This window comes from Armigeres subalbatus, chromosome 3 (genome assembly GCF_024139115.2).
Source record: "Armigeres subalbatus isolate Guangzhou_Male chromosome 3, GZ_Asu_2, whole genome shotgun sequence".
Lineage (NCBI taxonomy): Eukaryota > Metazoa > Arthropoda > Insecta > Diptera > Culicidae > Armigeres > Armigeres subalbatus.
Genome location: NC_085141.1, coordinates 53,050,992 through 53,070,909, shown reverse-complemented (window position 1 = coordinate 53,070,909; position 19,918 = coordinate 53,050,992). Strand labels below are relative to the sequence as shown.

At 37.0% G+C, this 19,918-nt stretch overlaps 1 protein-coding gene across 9 annotated transcripts in view; it reads right to left on the bottom strand.

The window, feature by feature from the left end:
• The window catches only part of LOC134225165 (spectrin beta chain, non-erythrocytic 1), a 257,521-nt gene that overhangs the window by 90,591 nt on the left and 147,012 nt on the right, over window positions 1-19,918 (bottom strand). For 5 of the 9 annotated variants that reach the window (XM_062705018.1, XM_062705017.1, XM_062705019.1 and 2 more), the window contains exon 3: window positions 3,198-3,370. In XM_062705018.1, coding sequence (XP_062561002.1) covers window positions 3,198-3,317 — 120 coding nt within the window. In that variant the 5' untranslated portion in view covers window positions 3,318-3,370. Of the gene's footprint in view, window positions 1-3,197; window positions 3,371-17,781; window positions 18,212-19,918 lie in introns of those variants that run through there. The other 4 variants (XM_062705013.1, XM_062705015.1, XM_062705014.1 and 1 more) reach the window with 3 other exon arrangements.

Here is a 19,918-nt window from a genome sequence, read left to right as displayed (position 1 = left end):
TAATGTAGTCATGTAACTACTATTCCGACGTTGGTTTTTCATTATAGCACCCAAATGAGTGCTATCCAGTATTTTGCGCTTGGTAATGGCGGCCAAGTGAGTGTCTTTTTGAAGTTCAAGAGGTACACGGAAGAAAAAAAGTACCCAAAATTGAGTACTTTTAAACTTACTTTTGAGTTATTTTTTCTCTTCGCTTTCATCCACTCTTTCTTTTGTTGCCAACAACAAAAGAGCCAAACAATCCAACGCCGCCAGGTCAATACGGGAAGCCAATTTTGAGTTTTATTACCTGAGGTCGAAATTGAGTGAATTAAACTTAAATTTGGATAAATAAATTTTTCGTTCGGTACTTTTTTGACATGGAAGTAAAGGCAAACTACTTCGACCCTACTTACTCAATTTTGGCTTCCCGTACGGATGTTCGAGGTTGGGTGAATTAAACTCACTATTGAGTAGTTTATTTCTTCCGTGTAGAAAATATTTACATATTTTAATCGTAGTAGGTCCTGAACTCTTGAAAAATATTGGCACTCATGAGCTCTGCCACATAAAGCAACAATTTTGTTTATCGAAAGTCGAAATATGTTTTCTGTAGATTACTTATTCGCTACGATAATGTTATGCTAACAAATACTTATCTTTGTATTTCAGCTGAAGAATTTCAGAAACAGAAGCACAAAGCATTGAAAATCCTGCTACACACAATATCTAATTATCATGAAAGTTGGCTAATTTGCTCTTAGGGCGATGGTTGGTTAGTTAGCGGACGAAATTTAAGAAATAATATGCTTCATTACGACTAAGGAAATCCGCACTTCAGAATTATTCGCCAAGCTCCGTAGTAGGAACGTTTGTCGGAGTCCATCATAAGTCCGCTAGTATTTGCTTTGTTCAACTCCGTTAAAAGCTAACCAAATCTGTCGAATTCATTCCGGCAAGTTTGCTTAGGGATTCTGGTGGCTGGGCCATTTGTTGGTCTACCCAGTCCGTCTGAGTATTCGTCAAGTTAAATAATCGCGCTATAGAGGACAGCGGTTTATTATAAAGCTATCTCAGCCGTAGCCTAATGACAAAAAGATTTCACTTTTGCGAACTGGGCTTTGACTAATTACCATTTATACATGCGTAATTCAATTTTGTTAGTATAATAAACATATGAAAACTGTAATATAACAGATATCTTGGAGAGAGGGCAAGAATATTCAGAAAGCAAAACATTATGCGAATGGGCAAAACATTATGCGACGCAAAGCTGAAGTTCGACCAACTAGAAAGACAAAATTAATGATTTCTCAGGTTTTTATAGGGAGTATGAAAAGGGGAAAATTTAATAAACTCTTCCCTACTAGGTAATATCAGAAAAACGGATAATAACCAAAATTCTTAATAACTCCTTTCTGATAACACGCATTCCCAAGATTCGAACAAAGTAAATTAGATGTGTATAGCAGGATTGACTTTCTAATGTTCTCGTTCTTGTGATTTTCATATTCTTCAGCTAAAAATTGAAAATGTTTATTTAAAATTATATGGAAAATGAAGCGAATGTTGGGAACATTTTAATTAACAAAAGACTCTTTTAACTTTTCAGGAACAAAATTGTTGATTAAAGACAGAGCAGATGAGTGCCAATATTTTTCATATAATCGAAGCCTACTTTGATTAAAATATGTAAATATTTTCTACCTCTTGAATGTCAAATGGCACTCACTTGGCAGCCATTATCGAACGCAAAATACTGGATAATGAATATTATGCAACTAATTTGAGTTGCATAATGTTCATTAAAGCACCCATTTCGTTGATATGGAAAAGTAGGCCGTTTTATCACTCAAAGACGAACTGTAAACCAGATATTATGATCAGGAATTGCAAAAAATATTTTTTTTCCAATTTTTTTTTTTTCGAGATAGCTTTACGTTTCTTGCATTCCCAAGACTAAAGGGGAAGGGGTGGGGGTTCTGGGGAAATTTTCGTGTTAAAAAAGTCAAATTTTGACCGCTTTTGTCAAACACTTAACGAAGTCCGATTGAGCTGAAATTTTGCGTAGGGACTTTTTTCGAGGAGATGAAACTTTTGAGAGAGATGAGCCAGCCTAGGGCTGAAAATCTCTTTAATAAAGATATAAAAAAAAACTTTTGAGCACTACCCGTTTTTGAAATTCGAAAAGTTGATTTTCATTGGCACCGTAATGCTGCCTTTATTCAACGCAAGCAAAATGGCTTGGCTTGTAATATAAACAACAACATTTTGCCCATTTCGCTCGAGACTTGCTCATCTACAGTTTTTTTTTGTTTTAAATAAAAAACTGGTTTCTATATTTTTCTAATTTTCGAAGAAATTCCTGGAGAAATGAAAGAATTTTTCGCACGGATTGACGAGAGAATTCCTGGAGAAATTTCCGAAAAAAAAACATTGAACAGTTAAGGTGGGAGAAATTAGCGAAGTAATTCCTAGCGGAATTTCCGAAAGAAATTCCGAAGCAATTTTCGAAGGATTTCCTGGAGAAATTATCGGATGGATTCGTGGAGGAATTCCTGGAGGAATTTATGAAGTAATCCCTGGAGGCATATGCGGAGTAATTCCCAGAATAATTTCCAAAGGTGTTCCTGGAGCAATTTTTGAAGGATTTCTTGCAGGAATTTCCAAAGAAATTCCTGGAGGAAGCTTCGTAAAGAATTCGTGAATAGATTTTCAAAGGAATTCGTGGAGCATTCCTGGAAGAACTCCAAGAGCAATTTCCAAAAGAATTCCGGAAGGGTTCCTGGTGGCATCCCTGATTAGAACTGTCGCCACTCGCGTTACCTCGCGAAGGCGTGTTTGATAACGATTAGACGATAATCAAGACGAGCAATCAGTAATATACTTCTCCATTCGGGAAAACAAACCAAAACAAAAACGTGTCTACACTGCCTAACATATCCCATGACAGGTGGAATGAAAAACGTTCATGCCTTTCTCGGACAACGAAGTTTCAATTCGGAGTTTGGGTTCAAACTTTTTCATGCGCAAAAAGAAATTCGATATTATTTTTTTGCAAATCACCATAAATTTAGACTTGCCAATGTTTAATATCAGACCTTAACGTTTAATGGACATGTATCTAAATTTAAACGATGCAGTGAATACTTGTTTTCTTCCACGAAAGGGCATAGCAAATTACTGAAAAATGGTTAATTCAATTTTGGAATCCTTACCTTCGCTAGGAACGAGTTCATCCATTTTGTGAAGGTTTTCTTCTGGATGTGCAACCGTTCCTCCTGCAGGGTCTTGATCCGTTCGTTTTCGAACTTGAAGATGCCCTCGCGTTGCGTCATGTTGGAGCGTTGCTGTACCTGGCTTGCGTAGCCTCCTGGCTCATACTGTGAACCTATTGGGGAACAAAAAAAGGGGTTAGTCCAAATATATTTTGTTTCTTTCTTGGCGATGGGCACTGGGCATAGTTATGAATCAATTTTTGTTGTACATCTTATTACCCAATCGTTTCAAGTTAGTCCTTATTGGAAGAACGAAAGTTATTTGTTCATATAGGATACGAGAGAAGATTCACATGAGTTCCATCACATTCAGACGCATTTCAACCAAATGATTGGACATCATAATACTATACTAACCATGTACTAAAAACCAAGCAATTCATCGAGAATTCAGCTGAGAGAGAATGTTGATGACAGGAATATATGTGCAGTCCAAATAGATCTAGCGCTAATAGTTTAAACTTTTGTAGTTTTATATGTACTTCAATATTCCACCACAACCGTTTGTAATTACGAGATGATTTTGAAAAGTATTCCAAAACTGCCACGGAAGAGTTAACCCGAAGCCAACTAATTCGTGATGGACTGTATGCGGTGGAGCACAAGACTTCATTCAGATAATACTAGACATAAATATAATCAGTTTTCCAAAACAGCCTTATCTCCTATGAGTCAAGAAGCCTGTTGACAGAGTTGAGATCATTCATTACCTAGAGCCACGGTCATAAAAAAAGTAATTGTATACAACTAAGATGCTTTCGGTGAAGGTCACACAGACTCTGAAGTAATTGCCGAGTATATATTTGCAGATGTACCTCATCATTGCCTCGTTATTTGAGGAAACGGGAGAATGAGGGGCACAATGAGCATCTTGGACGGTGTGGCACAATGGGCAGCTTTAACAGATGACTGTGTGCATGACTTGGATGGACCAAGTATCCGCCGCGTTTCTCTTTCTTTTAATGACTTCTTCTCTCACGTTCAAATGTAATCGAATTGTCCTTTAAATGGGGGTGCTCTGAAGTCTAAATAATCATAAACCCGATTCTTTTTTTTTTCACGGAAGAAGAAAAGAAAGAAATTTTCAATTCCGAATTCGAAAATCCATGTAAAAAAAAAGTTTTATAATTTCTCGCCGAATCAAGCGAAATGGAGCAAGTTTGCAAACATTTTATATATAGAATGTTTTTTTACTCAGCCGCGTAAAAACGACCCGCCCAAATAGTGACTCCAGTGTATGTGGTCTAACAGTACGTACTAAGCTATGGTGAGTAGTTAGGTGAGTTAGTGAGTATGCTCATTGCGCCCCTAATCCCGATGGTTTATTTGGATCATGGTCGTCTGAGGAAACCAAAGTATGTGATTCAGGGCTTTGCAGTAAATCAGACTGTAAAACAAAAACAATTTAACCCAACTACTATGCGGCATAAAGTTGTTGAAAATGATATTAGAAAAAAAAAAAAATAGAATAGGTATGTGTGAATTGATGGAAGGAACGAAATATCTATCTTCTATCTATATATCTCTATTAGGGTGGCTCAAAAAACACTTTTTCAAATTTTTTGATGGGCCGCCCTCTTATTCGGTTCTATTTGGTGCCCTGATGCTCTGGACAAAATTTCAACCAAATCGATCAACGTTTGGGCGGTGCTAAACTCATTGGAAGTTTATATGGAAAAATGTATGCAGAAACATCCAAAAACAGTGATTTGCAGTTGGACGGCACAATTTACGATCAAGAACCATGATACTCATTCAGTTCTTGTAGAATTAAATACAGAATGTTATGCTGAAAACAGCGAGAAGATTAGAGTTTATTAGGCAAAGATATTAGCATTTTACTGGAGTGTTGTAGGGGTGAATTTATTTCTTTTCAAAGGTAAAAGAAACGAAATTTGCTTAAACCCCACTTCAGAGAAATGCTAATAACTTAGCCGGGCAAACTCTAATCTTCTCGCGGTTTTCTGCATAACATTCTGTATTAAATTCTCCAAGATCATGAACTAGTTTATGCGGAAGTTTATAGTTTTTTTGGGTGAGGTTAACGGGCAGAGGTTCGTCTTGGTTCACGAGTTCCCAGTGTGGTAGGGGAAAGCAATTGATGGAATTCTAATTGGATATAGGAAACTAGCGTTCCGTTCATTTTCATTTCTAGCAGTTACTGCTAAAATAGTCAATTTGATGGTGTAGGATAGAAATGGAAACGGTATGGAAGTCCATTTCCTGTTCTAGCGATTGCTAGAACATGATAAATATAAAAAGAAAGAATACAAGGTAGGAGGAATGAGACGAGTCTGGGATTGAACCCACGACCTCCTGCATATGAGGTAGAAGCGATAGCCATATGACTACTAAGCTCGTCAAAACTTTATTTTCAGTAAATCTATCATCTAAACTCAGATAGATTAATCCACCTTGGAATTGGTGGTGCCTTTCTAGCACATAATTAAAAAAAAGGCATCAGAAAGGCAAAACTATCAATTTAGGAGGATAAGTTCCAATATTTCCACCAATTTGCATCTATTTGGTTTCATTTGAATGCATTGTAGCAAATTTATTTTCAAAGGGAAACCCTTGGCAATGTTTGAAAAACAATGTTTTTCAATATCTCCGGAAGCGAAAAACCGCGTCGAATGCAAGTTGTTGAGAGCAAATCGGATAAGGATAATACCAAAAAGTGTGTCTCACACACAAAAGTGTGCATACACACATACATACATACACATATACAGACATCACCTTAATTCGTTAAGATGATTCGATTGGTATATAACACTATGGGTCTCTGAACTTTCTATCAGAAGTTCGGTTTTGGATCGGTCCAACAGCCTTTCCATATACTTAGTATTATAATACGAGAAATTATAATGTGTATGAGAAAGGCAAAAAGGGTCGTCTACTGTTCTGTACTCCATACTGTCGAGAGATCTTATATTTATGCAGTACCTTTGGCACCTATTTCTTGAGTGTACCTTCTTAGCAGAACTGTATTTTTTAAATTTCGAATAGATTGTGAAATAGAAAGATAGAACAGTTTAGTGTGTCTAAAATTAATCAAATTGCAGTATTAAACGACAAACGACAGTAAACTGGTTCCTGGAGGAGTTTCCAAAAAATGTAAGAAAAAAGTATTCAAAGTTCCTACGACTTTCCGAAATCTAGTCTCAAATTCAAGTGTTTTAACTTTATTAGCAAAACTGCTAATTTTACATAAATAAGAAAGAATTAACATATACTTTTGGAATAGAAATTTGAAAGAATATAAATTTGGGGAAATTCCCGGTAACTTGATCAAAATTCCCGTATTTTTCCCGGTTTACCCGGAATTCCGGGTGAGTGGCCACCCTGTGGATTGCAAGACAGTGATGAGTAGATTCTATTTATAATCATTGTTAAATGGGTCTCTACACCTAGGGAAAGTTTTCCTCTGGATTTTGGTCCCTGTGCCCTGGGGAAAAAAATCTGCTGACTATAAATATACCTTTTCATCAAGTAAGGTGAATAGTTTATTAGGGCATATAGTCTATTCGGGCGAATGGTCTTTTCGGGCGTATGGTCTATTCGGGCGAATGGAATTCGACAATTCCCCGAATATGACATTTCCCCAAATATAAAATTTCTAAGAACTTTACATTTACCCCAATGACATTTTCCCGAATATGACAATTCTCAGAATGTGACATTTCCCCGAATATGACATTTCTCCGAATTAGACATTTCTCCGAATTTGACATTTCCACGAATATGACAGTTTTCAGAATGTGACATCACCCCGAATATGACGTTTCCCCTAGAATGACATTGCTCCGAATATGACATTTCCTCGAATATGACATTTCCCCAAATATGACATTTCACCGAATATGACATTTCTAAGAATTTGACATTTCCCCGAATATGACATTTCCTCGAATATGATTATTCCCCGAATATGACAATTCTCAGAATGTGACATCACCCCGAATATGAAATTGCTCCGAATATGACATTTCCCCGAATATGACATTTCCTCGAATATAACAATTCCCCGAATATGACATTTTCCAAAATATAACAAATCCCTGAATATGACATTTCCCCGAATATGACATTTCTCCGAATTTGACATTTCCCCGAATATGACAATTCTCAGAATGTGACATCACCTCGAATATGACAGATTCGATAAACATCTATTTCTCGGTAATATAATTTCCTAACAAAAATTTATTTGCCGGAATTAATGTTTTTAAAAGTGATATCTAACTTCGTTCAATCACTGGATGTTCTTTAAGCAATATTTGGATCATCTTATCAACTGAGGAAGTATCAACAACAAAACACGATAACCCCGTTTACCAACTGGTTTTAACGAAATAAAATTGGCAATTCAAATTTCCTAAAAAAAGAAAAAAAAACAAAAAAAAAAAGAAAAGGCCGGGTAAATACAGCTAAACCTAAAGCATCAACTAAAATCACTGTAAAGTGTAGAATTATGTAAAATCTCATTAAAACCCCACTACTTCCACTATTGATAATATCTCCACTACGGGTACGGTTACCCTAATCTGTTCATATCCTTCGACAAAAAATCTCGAAATGAAAATATCTGTTTCATTAGGTCCAGCACCAGTTGATAATAATTTAATTAACAATGCTGGTAATAAGCGATTTATGCATATTTCTCGGGTACTTATTCAAAAGGACGTATGTGATTCAAATGTCGATTTGTCTAATCTCATGCGGCTAAACGCTCTCTAATCGATGCAAATGGAATTTCGTAATCTAATCTTTGTTATGAGCTGAATGCAAAATACAATTAGCATTTAAATCCTAGATTAGAATTAGAGCAGTACGTCTTTCCTTCGATGTTGTGTCTGAAGCATACTATTTCTTTGATCCTTAGAACAATACGGTACACCAGGCGGTATATTTGACGAATCAATGAAACTGACTTCAGAAGAGCAAAAATATCATGGGTAAACGTACTGATGAGTCCTAGGTTGTTGGAATTCCTACGCGAACAGGACCGACGAAATTCACAACTGGCGTTTTATGAATCTTTGAAAGCGCTTCATATACGCAGTTACGTGAAGTAGTATCCAAGCGTCGATGCACGTGTGCTCTGGTCTACATGTAGGCCTCTCTATCCCGATGTCCATGGTTCGTAACCAGTTTGCCGCACCTCTCTTTGTTTTCAAGCAAAACAATCTGAAAATCATGTGAAAATAACTTAAGTTCTACGTGATTTTTAGATGAAGTACACCGGTCACGTAAGCTTCATCTGAATTGTCTGAAGAAGTTACAAGTACGAGTTCACGTGAAGTGTACTTGAATATTTGTTGCGTCCCGTTAGAGAAAAAATAAGTGAAAAGTTTTGAAAATCGGCAGCAAAAAGTGCAAGTTTATTTTTGATTTTGATTCTTAATCTTTTATTGAAATTTTGCATTATTTGTGGAAATTTTATATTTAATTATTGCTTATACCCTGATTTCTTTTTATTAACTTTTTATGGGAAGTTTTTATTTTTTTATTTTAGAATGGGGCGGTAAGATGCGCGGCTATAAAGCAAGAGGGTTCGATTCCCGGTGCCAGTCAAGGCAATTTTTGGTTTGGAAATTGTCTCGTCTTCCCTAGGCATAAAAGTATCATCGTGCTAGCCTTATACGAATGCAAAGATGGTAACTTGGCTTAGAAATTAAGTTAATAACTGTGCAAGTGCTGAATGAAAACTAAGCAACGAGGCGGCAATTTCCCAGTGTGGGATGTGATGCCAATAAGAAGAAGAAGTTATTATTTTAGTCCCAAAGATCGCCTTTACCTGTAGGTTAATGCGATCAAATTGCCAAAAATTATTTCATGTACTTTCGGCGAATTATCAGCAATGTTTTTTTCTTTTTTCGAGAAACTCGGTTCAGATCACTTTGTACTTTGAAAAAGAAGTAACAGCACTGAGCATTGAAATGTCAAAATTGTGAATCCAAAGTTAATTAGTCAATAAATTAGTGGATTAGTTGGAAATAATTGTATGTAACTAACCAATGGTCGATTACAGTTGGTACATTTGAACCAAACAATTTTTAAATTTAGAAAAACAAATACAGTGTGTTTTCTACCCGTAGATATTGGTATATCATGCAATGTATGATCAACAGAACGATTTAACGCAATCATCGCGTGAAATCACTCCTTGGTGCAAATATGACGAATCGTTGCTTCGCATCATAGCTAGGCAGGTATTTGCTCACCTTTATCTTTCCATCGCATGGGTTGGATTAAAGTCCACTTCCATGTCGCACCCGAACTATGGGAACTTCCATATTATAAGATGACCACACAAATATTTATATCTATCATATAACACTACTATGATTTTGGTTAAATATCTTGGCTGTGCATATGCACAGCACAGGTTTCGAAATGGACGAATTGATATGACATTTGCGATTTCGAAACAAGGGCTGTGCGTACGCACAGCCAAGATATTTAACCAAATCAAAAAAAATGGTTTTTGTACGGCCGAGTTGCCGAATAATATGCAATTAATTGTTACTACTATGATTGTTATTTTCCTTTTGGTTCATTAGCAGAACCGTAATTATTATGTTCATATTTACATATTATTATTTATGTTAAACTTTTCTTATTTTGATAGCAATCATGTGCATCGAATCTGGTCCATTTTCTATAAGAAGTTTGCAAAAAAAACCAAAACTCACTTTTGTTAACCACCTGACGGCTTATAGTGAACCGACGACGTGGCGCCGGAAGGTAAATATAGTGTTGCGTCATTTGGTTTAGTAACTTTTGCTGGCTGAATCAATAAGTCAGATACGGGGTGTTGAATTTTCTACGAAGGCTAAATCATGCTGCTTATTAACCTAGTGCAGAGCGATTGGTCATTCTTCCGTTGAAAATGATGTGAAATGGTGTGGAGAGCGTTATTAGCAGCCATAAGTTTACGAATAAAAGAAATCAATCCTTTTTATTTCAGGGGTTCACAAACTTAATGCTTATGAAACATCAGCTTAATTCTTAGCATCCATGATAAAATTTTACAGTCATTAAACAGATTTCAATACCGGAATTCTTATACTGGGTGACATGCACAATGCACGATGCTCAGAATAGCTGAGAGATCTCGTCAACCGAGATGGAAATGCATGCGAAAATTGAAAAATGAAAAAAGTCTTTAGTATTAATATATTGAAAATTAAGGTTATTCCTTCCAATTGAAATGGAAAAAAACAAACTTGTGGGAAGAAAAGACAAAAGTACGACGACGTCTCATGACAAGTTAAGACAATTCACTGAACAAGCTCTACTATTAATTTGTTGTAAACCCTACTGATCAACGAAACCCGGAACGAATTTCGGTGGCAACATTATTATCTTTTTTCAACTTTAAAACAAAGCTTATAATCTTTTACAGTTATAGACAGGCTGGCTGTACCTGCAATGTTGAATCAAACAAATATATAAATCTTTGTCTGAAGCTGATAGCAGTCACTCCGAATTCAATATCATGTGTATAGATTTTTTTAGCATCGGAAAACATTTTAACGGAAATTTCTGCACCTTATATCTCGACCGTTCCACCCCAAATTTATCTAATCACAGAAATAAAGGTATTATTTGGATAACTTTGCTAAATTCAATTTTCCATCTGGGTGGATTAAGAACCGTCGGGCTCGGTTTACGAACGCAGCTGCTTCCAAATTTGTGTGGTGGTACCGTATTTGCTAGGCCACATTCGCGACACATTCCAATTAAAGTAAACATTGGGGAATTCGCGAGTGTGTGCGTATGCGCATTCCACTCCAATCGGTGTTATCAGCTTTGATAAATTGGCTCTTGTGTGAGGAATGTTCCACTACAGGAGGCATCGCAGGCACATCAATTGTTCGATTGAATATAGGTACGTTACACATTAAGATTGCCCTGAGTGGGTTTTCCTGCAAACATAACATAAACACAATGATGATCAGCTAGAAAAACCTTTGTTGATCCCCCAGGAATCAAAACGGTATATAAGCCACAGTTATTGAAGTAACTTGTCGCAATATATTGATGCCATATGCTTTTCTACAACGAACGAACAACAACGATACTATCCATTAGAATTGCAAAAAAAATAACTTGGTTTAATCTTTAGAAAACGAAGAATTCAATTTAACTTAACTGAGCCCCTTGACCGATTTCCATTAAATTTAGAACACATATTCTCTATCTAAAGAAGACGACATTAGAATGCGTAGGAGTGTCATAGAGGAATGGAAGGGAGGGCATATTTATGGAACGAGCAGTTTGGTAATAATTTTTAACGCATGCGTCGAATTCTACCAAGTTTGGGACCCGTATACTCTATTCTAGGGCAACGATTATAGAAGTATTGTTAGCAAACGAACAATCCAGTATAACTTCTGAAGTTCTTAACCGATTTGCACCAATATGGACAACATATTTTCTATCCTTAGCAAACGATTATAAATGGGACGTTCATTGGGAAAAGGATGGGATGGGATGGTGTAGAATGCGAGGTTATGCATGAGTATGATACGCATAAGAGAACGTCTATAAATTTCGTAACGCTTATAGAGGGAGGTTGACAATCCATACAAATATTTAATATATTTCATACAAAAAGTGTGACAAAGGGAGGAGGAGAGTTGAAAATGAACATTTTTTGCGTTACGTAGTTGATGGATCTTACTTAATAACGTTAGAAATACAGTGAACTTTCCCTAACTTGATGTTCTGTAACGCTATATTTTCTCTTACTCGATGAAATTCAAAGTCCCTTGAATCTAGCCTACTGCGTTCCCTCCGTAAGTCGCTTTCTCCCTTACTCGATATTCTGTAAGTCGAAGTAAATTTCCAATGCCTTTTCACATCTAACTGTTTCTGACAACATCGAGTTAGGGAAACGTTAGACAAGTGATAAGTGAGAAATGAAAAGTGAGACATGCGAAGTTGGAAGTGAGAAGTGAAAAGTGATAAGTAAGTAATGGAAAGTCATAAGTGAGATATAAGATGTTACAAGTGAGAAGTGAAAAGTTAAAAATGAGTAGTGAGAGGTATGAAGTGAGATGTGCGAATTGAGAGAATAAAAATGAAAAGCGAAAATTAAAAGTGAGAAGTGAGAAATGCAAAGTGAGATGCAAAATAAGAAGTGAGAAGTGAGTAGTGGGCAGTGGGAAATAAGAAGTGAGAAGTTGGAAGTGAAAAGAAGGAAGTGAAAAGTTATAAGTTTGAAGTGAAAAATGATAAGTGAGATAAAAGATGTTAAAAGTGAGAAGTGAAAAATGAGCAGTGAGATGTGCGAATCGAGAGAAAAGAAATGAATAGTGGGAAGTGAAAAGTTAGAAGTGATATATGAGTAGTGGGAAGTGAGAAATAAGAAGTGCGAAGTGAGTAGTAAGAATTGAACAATGAAAAGTGAGAAGTGAAAAATAAAGAAGTTTTAAGTGAAAAGCGATAAGTGAGAAATGGGAAGTTAGAAGTGAGATATAAGATATTATAAGTAAGAAGTGAGTAGTGAAAAGTGAAAAATGAGAAGTGTGAAGTGAGATCTGCGATTTGAGAGAATAGACATGAATAGTGAGAAGTGCTAAGCAGTGTTGTCTTACACTCTGTGCAAAAATTCTGCTTTTTGATTTTACTCCATCTAAAAAATTTTAAAATCCGGGACTCGCACCGTTGTTAAAAGTACAACACCTACAAAAAAAGCTCACTTGTCGTTTACAACAGAGGCGGGACTGCATGAGCGATCCAGGACCATGCGAGTCCCGGAAGGTTAACTAAGTAAGTGTAACTAATAGAAGGATATTTGAATTTTCCAAATGTCATGTCAAACTATAAAAAACTACACGCCAGAGCCACAGCAGCGCGTGCGCTGAAAATACACTCTAGTGAATTTTCAGCCTGCACGCTCCTGTGGCTCTGGCGTGCATTTTTTTGATAGTTTGATATGACATTCAAAAATCCTTCTATTAGTTGCACTTACTTAGTTGAAATTATAAAATCGTTTGTAAATTCAAAGAGCAGAATTGTTTGCACAGAGTGTAGGACAACACTGTTGCTAAGTAAAAAGTGAGAAATGAGTAATGGGAAGTGAGAAGTTACACATTTATTTATTTTTTACCGGGATCTCAGCAATATGTTAAACTTTTACCGAGATTCGCACAGCCGTGCCCCAGCAAACATGTTTTTTGGTTGAGATTTCTGTCAAAGTTGCTGAAAATCAGCTAACAAACGTATTTTTTGCCGGGATATTAGGTTTTCATTTTGCTGGCACACCGCCGTGTGGATTTTTGCCGAGCTGTAGAAATAAAAACTAAGTGTGTAGAAGTGAAAAAAATGAAGTACGAAGTAATAGTGAGAAGTGAAAAATAAGAAGTAAAAACTAATAAGCATAAAGTTGGAAGTTAAAAGTGATAAGTGAGAAATGAGAAGTCAGAAGTGGGATATCAGAAGTGAGAAGTGAAAAACGAGAAGTGCGAAGTGGGAAGTCAGATGTGCGAAGTGAGAAATGAGAAGTGTGAAGTGAGAAATGAGAAGTACTAAGTGAGAAGTAAGAAATGATAAGTGATAAGTTAGAAATGATAAGTTAGAGGTGAAGTTAGAAAGAAGTTAGAAGTGAGTAGTGAGAAGAGGGATGTGAGAAGCGATAAGTAGTGAGAAGTGAGTTGTGAGAAAAGAGTAATAAGAAGTGAAAAGTGAAGACCGAGGAACGAGAAGTAAGAAACGAGATTCTTTCGCGACAGTTTTTTATACGTCACTTCGTTTTACGGCCTACGGAGTCTACACGCGTAACCAAGGACCTAAGGTCTACAAGCGTAACGAAAGAGTTGTTATCCCTTTTTAAAAATGGTTCTTGCCCTATTTGATATATTAAACCAAATTCCGTTCCAGGTCATCCAAAATTCCCTGGAGTATAGGTCTTCTACCCGCGTAACCGAAGGGCTGTTATCTCTTTTTAAAAATGGTTCATACACTTTATTTAATTTTATTTTATTTTATTTGATTTCATCTGACAAAAAATGTCTTAATGAAATAGGGATGGGGAAAAGCCTATTTGAGATAGCGATGTGCTGTACTGAAAGAGGCATAAAAACCCCATATCTTTTAACAAACATTACAAAAGCTGGTTCGACATATACATAACAGATTAAAACTACAAATACAATATAAAAATAAGAATGGTCTTAGTGTTAAAATAAATGCATCTTAAGATTCATCGTCCAGTACTGATTCCGTTGCGTAACATACGCACCAGCCGTAGTCGGAAGGCGTTGGGCGTGGAGTTGAAGTCGAAGGCACTGTAGTACTCATTGAAGCGTAATGACATGTACCGAACAGGATCGTGCAGTCCATAATTTGCAACACGTGGTGGAAGGTAAAGGATGTTTCTGGTTCGTAGTGGTCGTTCTGGTGCATACATTTGAAGAGCAGCAAGCATTTCAGGAGAATCGATTTCACCTACAAGAATTTTCGCGACAAAAACAGCTTGAGCTATCGATCTTCTACGCTCCAGAGTGTCTAATCCTAGTATCTGACATCGGTGTTCATAGGTCTATTAAACGAAACTCAATATGCCTTAAGCAGCCGTCTCTTTCCAGGTCATCCAAGAATTTCTTAGACTCATCAGCTATGGTTTCATCCCAAATATGTCCTCCGAGTATTTTTCTTTCAATTGCGTCTCAAACCCAGCATATGAGATGCTGCAAGATCTCCACATTGTCCTGGAGTTTGAATCAAATGTCCTGCCGAATCAACCAAGACTTTAATGATGTCCACAGCCGCGGTATCAACCCAATTATGTCCTACGAGTATTTGTCTTTCACTTGCGTCTCAAATGAAGGCATATGAGATGTTGTAAAATGTTCTGGAGTTTGAATCAAATGGTCCACCGAATCAACCAAGGCTTCCATGATGCCCCAGCCTCGGTAACCACCCAATTATGTCCTCCAAGCATTTGTCTTTCGCACGCGTCTTAAATCCAGGCATATGAAATCTCCAAATTGCTCTTGAGTTTGAATCAAATGGTCTGCCGAATCAACCATGGCTTTCATGATGTCCCCAGTCTTGGTATCAACCCAATAATGTCCTCCAAGTATTTTCTTTCACTTGCCTCAAATCCAAGGCTTCTATGATGTCCCATGCCGCGGTATCAGCTGAATTATGTTCTCAGAGTATTTGTCTTTCACTTGCGTTTCAAATCCAGGCATATGAGTTGTTTTAAGATCTCCAAATTGTCCTAGAGTTTGAATCTAATGGTCTACTGAATCAACCAAGGCTTCTATGATGTCAACGGCCGCGGTATCAACCCAATTATGTCCTACGAGTATCTATCTATCACTTGCGTCTCTAATCTGGCCGGTAGGCCATTTGATTCAAACTCCAAGACAATTTGGAGATCTTAAAACAACTCATATGCCTGGATTTGAAACGCAAGTGGAACACAAATACTCTGAAAACATAATTGAGCTGATACCACGGCATGGGACATCATGGAAGCCTTGGTTGATTTTGTAGACCATTTAATTCAAACTCTAGGACAATTTGGAGATCTTACAACTTCATACATGCAAGAATAGAAGACGCAAGTGAAAGACAAATAATCGGAGAACAATATTGGGTTAACACAGCGGCTGGGACGTCGTGGAAGCCTTGGTTGATTCGGTAGACCATTTGATTCAAACTCCAGGACAATGTGAAGATCTTATAACATCTCATATACCTGGATTTTGAGATATCTTACAATCTCTCATGTAAGACGCAACTGAATGTATTTGAAAGTATCCAACGATCATTAAATAAAGTGAAATATTAGAAATTTTAGCAAAAATTCTTTTTCGTCACATTCGGTTTACGTCTCCCCAATAAGTGATGTAAAAAGAGGGTTGAGTGTATTACTAAAAAAAATCATAAATATTTCTACTTAATCCATTCGATCTGCACTCTTGCTAAATGAATTATGTATTTTTAAAATTAAATATTTGCAATCGAACGAGAATTATTTATTTATTTATTTATTTATTATTTCCTTTATATTTTCTTTATTTTCAGCAAAAAATTCGGAACTAATATATCACGTGAAAGAGTAGGATGTAATCTACAAGAGGAATCGATATTTTCATGAAATATCAAGCGCCATGCATACAAAACGTGCATTAGCTGGGTATAAAGTAATGATAATTGTTATCCCTCCATTGGAATCATGGTTTGTCCAGTGAAAGGCAATGATTATTGTGTTTTCTTCTGGATGGTGGATGTAATTCCTTCTTCAGAGGTAGACAGTCAAAATAAGGCAATGGTGAATGTGATTCCTTTTTTAGAAATAGGCGTTTGCCCGGAATAAGGCGAAGGTATTATTTACCCTTTAAAAAAAATATTTGCCAGGAATAAGGCAATGATATATGTGCTTACTTTTATAAAAGTAGGCGTTTGCCCGGAATAAGGCAACGATGGGATGGGATTCATTTGTTTTAAGTAGGCGTTTGCCTAGACTAAGTTAATGATGGATGTGACCCAACCTCGGAAGTAGTTCTGCCGTTTTGTTCGTCCGTATTTCCGAAAAATGCCTACCATCAGTCTAAATTTATCAGAAAATGTCATCGATCTACTTCATCTATGAGAAAAAACACATAAAATATCCCTTTCTTTTTCACGGTTCCTTATTATGCCAAATGACCCAGACTCCCTCTGAAATTGACATTTCTTCGAGTATGACATTTCCCCGAAAATAACATTTCAGAGGAAACAACTTTTCCCCGGAAATATCATTTAGATTATAACAAAAATTTTTTTAGCGAGATCAATATTTTCTCAAGTGAAGTCTGCCTTGTTTTAATCAAATGATGCAGTATCAATAACAAGCCACAATTACCCTGTTGACCAATTTGGATTACCATTTTCCGATTGTAAAAAAAAACTGCGAATCAAACTGGCGTTCCGGAAAAGGCCGGGTACATAGTACTGGATAAATATCAAGCTACTTCGCTACAAATACGGCAGACGTTGTTTAATTATGCTCCAGTTTGGACTTTACGTTCTTTACTAGATGAACAACTACAACTTAAGAAGAAGAAAAATACAACTCATGCAAGATTTTTAGTATCTAAATAACAAAAAAACTGTACTTCATGACGCTTACTGACGCATGCAGCAAATACCCACGTTAATCTAATCCTCAACAAATAAATATAAAACATCTCATTTGAACATCGGGCTTCAAGGTGCTTATCTGCTTCAATTAGAAATGCGGCTAGAATAAAGTCAATTAAAATATTTAGAATACCATACGTGGCTCACGGGGAATAATTTATACCACTGCTTTCCAACGCTGATTGTGATAAGAGCGATGAACATTTTTGCACACTTTTATGCACCGCTAAATAATAAACGCAGTCTCACTAGCTACGTAAGACACCCTAAAATAACCACGAGTTGCGATAAAGCTCTGCAGTGGAATGTTAGAGATAGCGCCGATAAGGCCCCACAAATGTTCGCACTGTGTCACTAAATTGGCGTATTTTCTTACCAAGTTTTCTGCTGTAGCGATGATACAACGACATGTTTCAATCCAGATTTCAGATTAATTCCGAATTGCGTAACGATCTATGATAGCAATTTACGTTTCACCTATTCACTAGGACCACACAGCACTGCGGGGGAGTTCTTCTTTTGTTCAAACTTTAAACACGTCCCCGCTGCAAAGTTCAACCTTTTCCGTCGCCACTTATCGGGAGCACTGACGATGACAATTCGCATTTGGTCAAGTTTGTCGAACGTTTCGAAACGGACGTCCGGGCGTCCACACCACCGTATAGGAACACTCTTATCGCTACACTATCTCTGGTGATTGTTGATGGTAGGAAAATAACACCGTCCGACGATGATCGGGTGTCACAATTCACGCTTCATTCGCTCTGTGAGCTTTATCATATTAGCACCTGGGGCGTCGGAGGAACCTACGGACCGAACGCGTACTGACTGGGTACGTTCGAAGTTCACCGCGGACTAACCGACGGGCGTGCGATGATCGACTACGGCCGCCGTCCGTCGCCGGTTGGTTGGTTATTTTAGATATATCATTATCTAGTGTAAGCTCCATGTGTAAGCAGATACCGCAGATATATATTCACCCGGACAGACACTCATACCATTGGTGGTACTGCTGGACCGGGAACGACAGTGATTTCAGGTGAATTTTTACCTTTGGTACACTCTGAAAATTGTAATAAAAGTGTCCCAATTTTTTTCAAAAGTTGACCACAATATCATCAATACTGGATAGTGTTTGTTTGGGCCATCCTTTACGAAGGGCTGTACCCCAGTTAGTTAAACAGTTATTAACCCATTTACTAGTGTAAGATAAACTCAATTTCACCATCATAGATGGATTAATTCAGGTTTTGCATGTGCAAATCAATCTTCTACGGAGCAAAGCCCTGTGCACTGTAGTGTGACTGTGTTGCGTTTTCACACGCACATGAAGTCCGCCGAAAACAGAAGTGATATTCAAATAGCGGATCGTTAAATTTTCGTAGTCTGATCGAGTTGAACCCTGGCCGGGTCTTATCTGTAACGACACATACGTACAACTCGTACATAATAGGTAGCACATAAGAATAATTATATTTTTACCATTTTTAGTGTCGGTAGGGCAATATCAGATTTCACAGCCGGAGTAGTTCAGAAGGTAATAAAAACCCGAGCAATTTGTAGTGTAAACATCGTTGCAATAGATTGGCGAGATAAAAAACGAAGATACGAGATTGAACTACAGTAATTTGAATCCGTTTTTTTGTTTTTTGTAAGGACGGTTTTCTATCGGCGATACAGTTGATTATTTCTCATTGATACTTTAGAGAGTGGCGACATAATAATATTTATATTAACAAGCATTTGATTAGCTTACTTAAAATGTGGCCACTCAATTTAATATTTACGTCGTAACTTCTTGTCTACAGATCCGAATTAGCTCTTAAATAATAATGAGAGGTAATAAAAGCGAAGCATAATCAGCTCACAATAGTTACAGATCAAGTGAACAAACCTGATACACGATCAAAACAGATATCAAACACGCATTGTGTTCTCGTGCTATGCGGTTCACTTTTCTCTCTGCTGAAGGGAGTTTTCAATACACAGGATTTTGTTTTTACACGATTTTTTTTCGCTCGTATTTTTGATCGTGTGACTTCAATTTGCCACCAAACTCTTCGCAACATGTTTCAAAAAATCCAGAATAAATCAAAGAAAAATCACATGATAATTAATATATGTTGAACATTTAGGATGAGTGGAAAATTGAGAAAATGTAAAGCGCGTAAAAACAAAATCCAGTGTACTACCCAAAGCTAGTTTTAATTTCCAGCGCTATTTATACCCTTTGATCCCGTTACGATCTTTGCTCGGACCCGTGACTCCGTTTTACGTTAGGCCCGTTTGCGGAAGTAAAAATCCGACAAACGATGATAGTCCTGCAAGGACACCGTTCTTGAAAAAAACCTTTGTCCACCTCTCTACGCAATGAGCATTAACAAAAACAAGAGGAAGTTGGATTCTCTTAATTCTCCAGGAATCCTTCAAAGAAACAAGGTTTCAAGACCGTCCTGCCATAGCGCGGAAAAAATAGAAGGAATCTTTAGACTTCACATGTTTTTTCTACCTCT